Consider the following 11,144-nt stretch of genomic DNA (forward strand, 5'->3'; position numbering starts at 1 on the left):
CCATGCCCAGGCCTGATGACCTTTTAGACAAGCTGGGGGGAGCCCGTTACCTCACCACCATAGACCTCACCAAGGGGTACTGGCAAGTGCCATTAGACCAAGATGCCCGGCTGAAGTCGGCTTTCATCACCCCTGTGGGGCTCTACGAGTTCCTGGTCCTGCCCTTCGGCCTCAAGGGGGCACCCGCTACCTTCCAGCGTCTGGTGGACCAGCTACTGAAAGGGATGGAGAGCTTTGCCCTGGCTTACATGGACGACATTTGCATCTTCAGCCAGACGTGGGAGGACCATGTGTCCCAGGTCAAGCAGGTGCTGGACCGACTCCAGAAGGCCGGGCTGACTATCAAGGCAGGGAAGTGCAAGGTGGGAATGGCTGAGGTGACCTACCTGGGGCACAAGGTGGGCAGCGGCTGCTTAAAGCCAGAGCCAGCTAAAGTGGAGGCTGTCAGAGATTGGCCAACACCCCAGACTAAGAAGCAGGTCCAGGCCTTCATTGGGATGGCAGGGTACTACCGGAGGTTTGTGCCCCACTTTAGCTCCGTCGCAGCCCCCCTCACGGAGCTGTGTAAAAAGGGAAAGCCTGACAAGGTGGTCTGGACCGAGCAGTGCCAAGAGGCCCCCTGCGCGCTGAAGGAGGCTCTGGTCAGGGCCCCAGTGCTGGCAAATCCAGACTTCAACAAACCCTTCCTGGTGTTCACCAACGCTTCAGACGTGGGGCTGGGCGCGGTGCTAATGCAGGTGAATGACAAAGGGGAGAAACACCCCATCGTGTACCTGAGTAAGAAGCTGCTGCCTCGGGAGCAGAGCTACGCGGCCATAGAGAAGGAATGTCTGGCCATGGGGTGGGCGCTGGGGAAGCTGCAGCCGTACCTGTTTGGACGGCGTTTCACCGTGTACACCGATCACTCACCCCTGACCTGGCTGCATCACATGAAAGGGGCCAACGCCAAGCTCCTGCGGTGGAGTCTGCTCCTGCAGGACTACGACATGGAGGTGGTCCATGTGACGGGGAACAACAACACCACAGCCAATGCCCTGTCACGCAGGGAGGGCCCCGAACTTCCCCAGGTCACTGGCTAAGTGACCCCGCTCAGTGCGGTCTGGAAGGGGGGAGAGATGTGTTGGAGTGGGGGGATGCATGTGTGAGACTCAGGCTGGATGTCTGAGGCAAGCAGCAGCTCCCAGCGGCTAAGGATGACCCTGGGGCTACAACTGGCAGGTAACACCTCAGCCCTGAACAAAGAGGAGGGAGGAGCCGAGCTGGGTTTTGAATCGGGGGCGGCAGTTTGAGGCTAGGGGGAGAGGGAGCTGGAAGGAGCCAGCTGGAGGAGGAGGAAAGCTACACCCCAGAGGGGCACCCCTCGGGCTCCTCTCCCCAGGACGGGTTGGAAGGACTGTCTCTGGCTGCTGTACTATCCCTTCTGTGAGAAACTGGGCATCTGTTGCCTAATAAACCTCCTGTTGTACCTGCTGAGTGAGAGTCTCTCCTGCCAGCGGACGGGGTGCAGTGCAGGGGGACCCCTGAACCCCATCACACCCCCAGGGACACCCAGTGCCCCCCTGGCCTGCGATCCTTCACCCCCCCCAGCTGCCCCACGTGCCCCTTCCCATCCGTGGGGTGAAGTTCTCGTCCCCTTTAAGGGAAGCCGGCCAGAGGTGGCACCATGCCAGGGCTGCATTTAGACTTGCGAATTGCTGAGCCAGCGAGGGGGCAGACAGCTGGTCAGGGGGCTGGGCCCTTCCTGGACAGAGGGACAGGCGTGGGGGCGGGGCACTGCCAGGAAGGACAGACAGACAGACAGACACAGGACCAGGGCCCCACAGGGACGGAGAGGACAGACGTGGGGGCAGGGCGCTGCCGGCACAGACGGAGGCCCCTTGCCAGCGCTAGGAACCATGGAGGGGACGTAAGCGCCTCCCCAAGCCCCACTACCCCTGCCCGGCTATGACGCTTGGGGGCAGGAGGAATACGGAAGTGGTGCTGAGAGTGGGGCACAGGGGGTGGCACTTGGGGGGCTGGAGCCTTGACCCCCATCTCCCCAGGGCCCCCCCGTGGGCGGCGTACCGGGTGGCCATGGTGCTGAGGGGGAGGGGGAGGGGGTGGCAGTTGGGGGGCTGGAGCCCTGGCCCCCATCTCCCCAGGCCCCCCCGTGGGCAGCGTACCGGGTGGCCTTGGTGCTGAGGGTGGGGGGGAGGGGGGGTGGCAGTTGTGGGGCTGGAGCCCTGACCCCCATCTCCCCAGGTCCCCCCCGCGGGCGGCGTACCAGGCAGCCATGGTGCTGAGTGGGGCAGGCGATGCCCTGGGGTACCGGAACCAGCGCTGGGAGTACTGCACCTCAGGCCCACAGATCCACGCCGAGCTGGCCCAGCTGGGGGGTCTGGGGAGCATCCTGGCCACACCCCCAGACTGGCCCATCAGCGACGACACCGTGCTGCACCTGGCCACCGCTGAGGCCCTGGCCACCGGTGAGGGGGCGCACCCGGGGGCACAGGCCTGAGCAGGGGCAGCGCAGATCCGGGGTGCAGGTTGGGCCACTTGACTGAAGCCAGAGAAGTTGGGCCAAATAGGGGAGGGGCACAGGGCTGACTGTCTCTCTGCCCCCCAAGGCTGGAGGAGAGGGGAGGGGAGGGGCGGGAGTGGCGGGAGGGGAGGGTGTGGGTCTGACCCCTCTCTGCCCCCCAGGGCTGGAGGGGAGGGGCGGGAGGGGCGGGAGGGGAGGGTGTGGGTCTGACCCCTCTCTGCCCCCCAGGGCTGGAGGGGAGGGGTGGGAGGGGAGGGTGTGGTTCTGACCCCTCTCTGCCCCCAGGGCTGGAGGGGAAGGGAGGGGCGGGAGGGAAGGGTGTGGGTCTGACCCCTCTCTGCCCCCCAGGGCTGCAGGGGGAGGATCTGCTGCAGGAGCTGGCCCAACGCTACGTGGCCGCAATGGATGACATGGAGGGCAGAAAACCCGGCCCCACAAGCATCCTGGGTACCGTAGGGCTCCCAGCCCCCCCCACCCCCCCGGCACCCCCTGGCTGGGCTCCCATAGCCCTCCCTGCTCCCAGCCCCCCCACCCCCTGGCACCCCCTGGCTGGGCCCCCATAGCCCTGCTCCCAGACCCCCACCCCCCAGCACCCCCTGGCTGGGCCCCCATAGCCCTGCTCCCAGCCCCCCGCCCACCTGGCACCCCCCAGCTGGGTCCCCATAGCCCTGCTCCCAGCCCCCCGCCCACCTGGCACCCCCCAGCTGGGTCCCCATAGCCCTGCTCCCAGCCCCCCGCCCACCTGGCACCCCCTGGCTGGGCCTCCATAGCCCTGCTCCCAGACCCTCCCCTCAGCCAGCTGCTGCCTGGGACCCACCCAGAGCCCCACGTCTCCCCCACACCTGCATCATGGGGGAGGCTGCCAGGGGCTCAGGAAGGGGGAGGGGGGTGCTGCTGGTAAGAAGCATACAGGATCAGTGATGATGGTAGAAAAGAAGTTGGCAGATGCTCACATGAGGGACCCCGACTGCCCCAACGCCACCAGCACGAGGGGACCCCGACTGCCCCATCTCCGCTAGCATGGGACCCCCTACCACCCCAACGCCGCTGGCACGAGGGGAACCCCAATCACCCCAATGCCACCAGCATGAGGGGACCCCGACTGCCCCAACGCCACCGGCATGAGGGGACCCCGACCGCCCCATCTCCGCTGGCACAAGGGGACCCCCTACCACCCCAATGCCGCTGGCATGAGGGAACCCCGACCACCCCATCTCAGCCAGCACAAGGGGACCCCGACTGCCCCATCTCAGCCAGCACGAGGGGACCCCCGACCGCCCCAATGCCGCTGGTATGAGGGGACCCCGACCGCCCCATCTCAGCCAGCAGAAGGGGACCCCGACCTCCCCATCTCTGCCAGCACGAGGGGACCCCGACTGCCCCAATGCCACTGGTATGAGGGGACCCCGACCGCCCCATCTCAGCCAGCACAAGGGGACCCCGACCTCCCCATCTCTGCCAGCACGAGGGGACCCCGACTGCCCCAATGCCGCTGGTATGAGGGGACCCCCGACTGCCCCAACGCTGCCAGCATGAGGGGACCCCTGACCGCCCCAACACCACTGGCATGAGGGTACCCCGACTGCTCCATCGCTGCTGGCACAAGGGGACCCCCCAACCGCCCCATCTCCGCTGGCACGAGGGGACCCCCTACCACCCCAATGCCGCTGGCATGAGGGGACCCCGACCACCCCATCTCAGCCAGCACAAGGGGACCCCCGACCGCCCCAATGCCGCTGGTATGAGGGGACCCCGACCGCCCCATCTCAGCCAGCACAAGGGGACCCCGACCTCCCCATCTCTGCCAGCACGAGGGGACCCCGACTGCCCCAACGCTGCCAGCATAAGGGGACCCCCCGACCGCCCCAACACCACTGGCATGAGGGGACCCCCAACCGCCCCATCTCCGCTGGCACGAGGGGACCCCCTACCACCCCAATGCTGCTGGCATGAGGGGACCCCAACCACCCCATCTCAGCCAGCACAAGGGGACCCCGACTGCCCCATCTCAGCCAGCACGAGGGGACCCCCGACCGCCCCATCTCAGCCAGCACAAGGGGACCCTGACTGCCCCAATGCCACTGGTATGAGGGGACCCCTGACCGCCCCAACACCACTGGCATGAGGGGACCCCCAACCGCCCCATCTCCGCTAGTATGAGGGGACCCCCGACCGCCCCATCTCAGCCAGCACGAGGGGACCCCCGACTGCCCCAACGCTGCCAGCATGAGAGGACCCCCAACCGCCCCAACACCACTGGCATGAGGGGACCCCCGACTGCCCCATCTCTGCTGGCACGAGGAGGACCCAACAGCCCTAGTCAGCTCTACTCCTAGCTGAGAAGTGTCGCCTGGGGTTGTCGAGCCCCCAGTCTGCCCTGCGCCCCCATCCCCAGTGGGACACCCCATCTCCCAGCGTCCCCGTGTGTGTGGGCCACCCCCGGCCTTACGCGGGGCCCCTGGCAAGGCCCTCACCCTCCACAGGCCACTTGGTCTGCACAAGGGCACAGTGGGATTTCCTCCCGCTGTGGGGCTGGCCCCAGTGGGGAGGTGCTGGGGGCTGCAGGGGTCTCATGCTGCTGTGGGGCTGGGCCCAGTGGGGAGGTGCTGGGGATGGCAGGGGTCTCATCCTGCCGTGGAGCTGGCCCCAGTGGTGAGGTGCTGGGGACTGCAGGGGTCTCATCCTGCTGTGGGGCTGGGCCCAGTGGGGAGGTGCTGGGGATGGCAGGGGTCTCATCCTGCCGTGGAGCTGGCCCCAGTGGTGAGGTGCTGGGGGCTGCAGGGGTCTCATGCTGCTGTGGGGCTGGGCCCAGTGGGGAGGTGCTGGGGATGGCAGGGGTCTCATCCTGCCGTGGAGCTGGCCCCAGTGGTGAGGTGCTGGGGACGGCAGGGGTCTCATCCTGCCATGGGGCTGGGCCCAGCGGCGAGGTGCTGGGGGCTGCAAGGGTCTCATCCTGCCGTGGAGCTGGGCCCAGTGGTGAGGTGCTGGGGACGGCAGGGGTCTCATCCTGCCATGGGGCTGGGCCCAGCGGCGAGGTGCTGGGGGCTGCAAGGGTCTCATCCTGCCGTGGAGCTGGGCCCAGTGGGGAGGTGCTGGGAACCGCAGGGGTCTCATCCTGCTGTGGGGCTGGGCCCAGCGGTGAGGTGCTGGGGGCCACCCGAATCTCCTCCTCCCCCAACTCCCCACAGGCACTGTGGGCTGTGACCTGCCCCCCGCACCCTCCCCAGGCCTGACCCCCTTCTCCCCGCAGGGACGTCCCAGCTGCGCCCAGGTGAGCCCGCCGGGTACCGGATCCCCTTCAACCCCCACGGGACCGGCTGCGGTGCTGCCATGCGCTCCATGGCCATAGGACTCAGGTGGGGCTGGGCCTGGGGGCACCAGGGAGGTGGGGAGCCAGCCCAGTGGGTGCTGGGGGGCCACTTGGGGGGCTGACACAGCTCTGCCCCGGCTCCCCCAGGTATCCACGCCCCACGGAGCTGCAGGAGCTGATCCGGATCAGCGTAGAGAGCGGGCGCATGACACACCATCACCCCACAGGTGGGGGGCAGGGAAAGGGGTCCCACACTCCCACTCTGCCAGACCCACTTGCAGGGACTGCAGATGGGCTGGGCCACCCCAGCATCCCTCACTGCAGAGAACTGGGGGTTCAGGGTGGTCTGGGGGAAGGCCAGGGGTACCTGAGGTATCGAGGGGCCCTGACCCCAGGCTCCACAGCACAGAGGCCTCGGGACCCCTGAGATCCTGACCCAAAGGGGGGACAGGACCCCCTCATGCCATGCCCCACACCGGGGGGCCACGGGACCCCCCCCCCATGCTGTGACCCACACCAGGGGGCACAGGACCCCCCTCATGCTGTGCCCCACACCAGGGGACCATGGGACCCCCCCCATGCTGTGCCCCACACCCGGGGACCATGGGACCCCCCCATGCTGTGCCCCACACCGGGGGGCCATGGGATTTCCCCCCCATGCTGTGACCCACACCAGGGGGCACAGGACCCCCCCCCATGCTGTGACCCACACCAGGGGACCATGGGACCCCCCCCCATGCTGTGCCCCACACCCGGGGACCATGGGACCCCCCCCATGCTGTGCCCCACACCGGGGGGCCATGGGATTTCCCCCCCATGCTGTGACCCACACCAGGGGGCACAGGACCCCCCCCCCATGCTGTGACCCACACCAGGGGGCACAGGACCCCCCCCCATGCTGTGACCCACACCAGGGGGCCATGGGATTTCCCCCCATGCTGTGCCCCACACTGGGGGAGCACGGGACTGCCTGAGGCCGTGCCCTGATGCCCGGACGTGGCCATTGCAGGGTACCTGGGGGCGCTGGCCGTGGCGCTGTTTGTGGCCTATGGGGTGCAGGGGCGGCCCCTGGAGCAGTGGGGGGCCGGGCTGATGCAGACGCTGCCTCTGGCCCAGGCCTACGTGCAGGACGTCGGCATTGAAACCCAGCCCAACATGGAGGCCTGGGGGTACTTCCAGGAGAAGTGGGGCTGGTGAGTGCGGGCCAGGAGAGGTCTGAGCCCCAGGGGCCAGGCGGAGGATGGGGGTGGGGGCTGGGGTTGGGGGCTGGGGGGCTGGTCAGAGGATGGGGCTGGGGGCTGGGGTTGTGGGCTGGAGGTGGGTGAGGGGAGCTGGTCAGAGGATGGGGTTGGGCGCTGGAGGTGGGGGCTGGGGGAGCTGGTCAGAGGATGAGGTTGGGGGCTGGAGGTGGGGGCTGGAAGTGGGGGCTGAGGGGAGCTGGTCAGAGGATGGGGTTGGGAGGGTGGCTGGGGGGGCCGGTCGGAGGATGGGGTTGGAGGATGGGGCTGGGGGCTGGGGTTGTGGGCTGGAGGTGGGTGAGGGGAGCTGGTCAGAGGATGGGGTTGGGGGCTGGAGGTGGGGGCTGGGGGAGCTGGTCAGAGGATGAGGTTGGGGGCTGGAGGTGGGGGCTGGAAGTGGGGGCTGAGGGGAGCTGGTCAGAGGATGGGGTTGGGAGGGTGGCTGGGGGGGCCGGTCAGAGGATGGGGTTGGAGGATGGGGTTGGGGGCTGGGGGAGCTGGTCGGAGGATGGGGTTGGGAGGGTGGCTGGGGGGGGCCGGTTGGAGGATGGGGTTGGGGGCTGGAGGTGGGGGCTGGGGGAGCTGGTCAGAGGATGGGGTTGGGGGATGGGGTTGGGGGCTGGGGGAGCTGGTCGGAGGATGGGGTTGGGAGGGTGGCTGGGGGGGGCCGGTTGGAGGATGGGGTTGGGGGCTGGAGGTGGGGGCTGGGGGGGGCCGGTCGGAGGATGGGGTTGGGGGCTGGTGGAGCTGGTCAGAGGATGGGGTTGGGGGATGGGGCTGGGGGCTGGAAGTGGGGGCTGGGGGAGCTGGTCAGAGGATGAGGTTGGGGGCTGGAAGTGGGGTCTGGAGGAGTTGGTCGAAGGATGGGGTTGGGGGCTGGAGGCGGGTGCTGAGGGAGCTGGTCAGAGGATGGGGTTGGGAGGGTGGCTGGGGGGGGCCGGTTGGAGGATGGGGTTGGGGGCTGGAGGTGGGGGCTGGGGGAGCTGGTCAGAGGATGGGGTTGGGGGATGGGGTTGGGGGCTGGGGGGGGGCCGGTTGGAGGATGGGGTTGGGGGCTGGAGGTGGGGGCTGGGGGAGTTGGTCAAAGGATGGGGTTGGGGGATGGGGTTGGGGGCTGGGGGAGTTGGTCAAAGGATGGGGTTGGGGGATGGGGTTGGGGGCTGGGGGAGCTGGTCGGAGGATGGGGTTGGGGGCTGGATGTGGGGGCTGGGGGAGCTGGTCGGAGGATGGGGTTCAGGGTAGAGGTGGGGTCTCGCGGGCCAGAGGTGGGGGGCTGGCGGTGATCTCTGGGGTGCAGTGGATTTGGGGGCCCTGGAGAGCTGGTCCCGAGCAGGAAGTGGGGGGCTCCTGGGCATGGGGAGCCTGGCTCACCCCTGCCCACGCAGGTACCTGGCGGAGCGGGGCCTGGCCCAGGGCTGCGGCTCCCCACAGTTCCCCTCCCCCTACGGCCCGGCCGAGCGGGACCAGATCTACCAGAGCTTCAGCCTGGGGGGCTGGGCGGGGCGCAGCGGGCACGACGCCCCCATGATCGCCTACGACGCACTGCTGGGGGCCGGCCCCTGCTGGGACGAGCTCTGCAGCCGCGCCATGTTCCATGGGGGTGAGTGCAGCACCCCAGAGCCAGCCGCATCCCCGGCCCCAGGCGCATCCCCAGAGCCAGCCGCATCCCCGGCCCCAGGCGCATCCCCAGAGCCAGCCGCATCCCCAGCCCCAGCCCCAGTCAGACCCCAGAGCCAGCCGCATCCCTGGCCCCAGCCCCAGCCCCACTCCAGAGCCACCTGCATCCGCAGCCCCAGCCATACCCCAGAGCCAGCCACTTCCCCCACCCCAGGCACACCCCCACCCCAGAGCCAGCCGCATCCCCAGCCCCAGCCATACCCCAGAGCCAGCAGCACCCAGCCCCAGCCACATCCCTGGCCCAAGCCATACCCCAGACCAGCTATGCCCCGGCCCCAGCCCCAGCCCCACCCCAGAGCCAGCCGCATCCCTGGCCCCAGCCATACACCAGAGCCAGCTGCGCCCCGGCCCCGGCCCCACCCCAGAGCCAGCCACATCCCCAGCCCCAGCCCCATCCCAGAGCCAGCCGCATCCCCAGAGCCAGCTGTGCCCGGCCCCAGCCATACCCCAGAGCCAGCTGCATCCCCGGCCCCAGCCCCAGCCCCACCCCACAGCCAGCCGCATCCCCAGCCCCAGCCGTACTCCACAGCCAGCTGCGCCCGGCCCCAGCCCCACCCCAGAGCCAGCCGCATCCCCAGAGCCAGCTGTGCCCAGCCCCAGCCATACCCCAGAGCCAGCCACTTCCCTGGCCCTAGCCCCACCCCAGAGCCAGCCACATCCCTGGCCCCAGCCCCACCCCAGAGCCAGCCACTTCCCTGGCCCCAGCCCCACCCCAGAGCCAGCTGCAACCCAGCCCCAGCCATGCCCCAGAGCCAGCCGCAGCCCCCGTCCAGGACAAGAAGCTCTGCCGCGTGCACCTGACCCAGAGCCAGCTGCTCTTGTCCCTGGTCTGGGTACACAGAGGGACACCCAGAGCCAAGCACCTCCCCACCCACTATCAACAGGTCCTGGTCCCACCGCAGAAGGCAGCCCCCACAGCCCCCACCCCAGGACCAGGTGCAGGCCAGCCCTGGCCCTCTGCTCCTGAGCTCCGACCCCAGCAACCACGCCCCTGCTATGCTCTCATCCCCCTCCCCAGCAAGCTCACTTCACAGCCCCTGGCCTGGCGACCCACGGCCGGGCTGTCTGGCCAGTCCACCCCGCTCCTGGTCAGCACCGTGGCCCTGGGACTGGTGGGGCAACGGGGCCACCCATCCCCGCCACCCAGCGTGAACCTTCACTGCACCCCAGCCCAGTCCAGCCCAGCTCAGCCCAAAAGGGAGCTCAGGCACCCAAGAGTCAACACTGCCAGAAAGAGGGGACCCTGGCGTCCAGCCCCCGCCCTGGCCAGGGGTCCCCGGTGTCCAGCCCCCGCCCTGGCCAGGGATCCCCGGCGTCCAGCCCCCGCCCTGGCCAAAGATACCTAGGCACTCCACCCCCGCCCCTACCCCAGGCAGCCAAGGGGTCCCCAGTGTCCAGGCTCCACCCCAGCCAGGGGTCCCCCCGTGCCTGTCCTCGCTCCTGCCCCCGCACAGGTGGCTGAGGGGTCTCCAGCTGCCTTGCCCCTGCCCTGGCCAGCCAAGGTCCCAGCCATGCCCGTCTCTCTGCAGGTGACAGTGATTCGACAGGTGTCATCGCTGGCTGCTGCTGGGGGCTGGCGCACGGCCTGGCTGGGGTCCCTGCTGGGAACCACCAGGCCCTGGAGTACCGGCAGCGCATGGAGGTGGCTGCGGATCGGCTCCACGCCCTAGCCTGGGGGGAGAGCACCCCATGAGCACATGCCTGGCACCACACAGCCAGAGGGCAGCGGGTGTCCGGCTACTGCTCCCGGCCCGGATGCCTGGGTCCTTTCTCAGTGCCACCTGGGATGTAGTGGGGGTGGATGTGTGAGCGAGGGGACGAGCAGCTCCTCCCGGCTGGGTGCCCCCTGGGGCTGCAACCGCAGCTGGCAGGTGACACCCCTGTCCGGGCACAGGGCGGGGAGGAGCCTGGCTGGGCTGAATCAGAAGATGTGGGGAGAGCAAGAAGGCAGCCGGCCTGTTGTGCTGGAGTGGGGGATACGTGTGTGTGTGTGTGTGTGTCTCACCGGGGGGGGGGGGGGGGGGCTCTGCTGGGGGTAACCTAGCACCCAGGTGGCACCTCTGGGCAGCAGACAAAGGGGGAAGTGGAGTCTGAGGGGTTTGAATTGGAACTGGGAGTTGGAATCAGTGAGTCTGGGCTGGGGGGGAGAGAGACAAAGGAGGGGGCCAGGCCCTGGCTCTGGGGCCCCTCGGGTTCCTCTCCCCAGGACGGGTTGGAATGACTGTCTCTGCCGGCTGTACTGACACCTCTGTGCTGAGCTGGGCCTCTGTCAACCAATAAACTTCCCATTCTACCTGCTGAGTGAGAGTCACTCCTGCCTGCGGACAGGGGCAGAGCTTGGGGACCCCTGAACCCCATCACACTGGTGTCAGGAAAGGGATGTGCTGCACCCCGAGGA

The 11,144-nt window shown here is 68.8% G+C and overlaps 1 protein-coding gene across 2 annotated transcripts; it reads left to right on the forward strand.

Moving 5' to 3' along the window:
* Positions 1 to 1,781: 1,781 nt before the first annotated feature.
* LOC142014097 (ADP-ribosylhydrolase ARH1-like) lies at positions 1,782 to 10,729 on the forward strand. Of its 2 annotated transcripts, XM_074996124.1 has the most exons (8): positions 1,782 to 1,906; positions 2,242 to 2,465; positions 2,870 to 2,968; positions 5,772 to 5,877; positions 5,979 to 6,058; positions 6,841 to 7,024; positions 8,455 to 8,669; positions 10,276 to 10,729. In XM_074996124.1, exons 1-8 carry the CDS (start codon positions 1,896 to 1,898, stop codon positions 10,437 to 10,439), a joined length of 1,083 nt encoding a protein of 360 aa, XP_074852225.1. In that variant the 5' UTR covers positions 1,782 to 1,895; the 3' UTR covers positions 10,440 to 10,729. The 2 variants fall into 2 exon arrangements, with proteins under 2 accessions (XP_074852225.1, XP_074852227.1); XM_074996126.1 differs by lacking the exon at positions 2,870 to 2,968.
* Positions 10,730 to 11,144: the final 415 nt, after the last annotated feature.

This window comes from Carettochelys insculpta, chromosome 6 (genome assembly GCF_033958435.1).
Source record: "Carettochelys insculpta isolate YL-2023 chromosome 6, ASM3395843v1, whole genome shotgun sequence".
Lineage (NCBI taxonomy): Eukaryota > Metazoa > Chordata > Testudines > Carettochelyidae > Carettochelys > Carettochelys insculpta.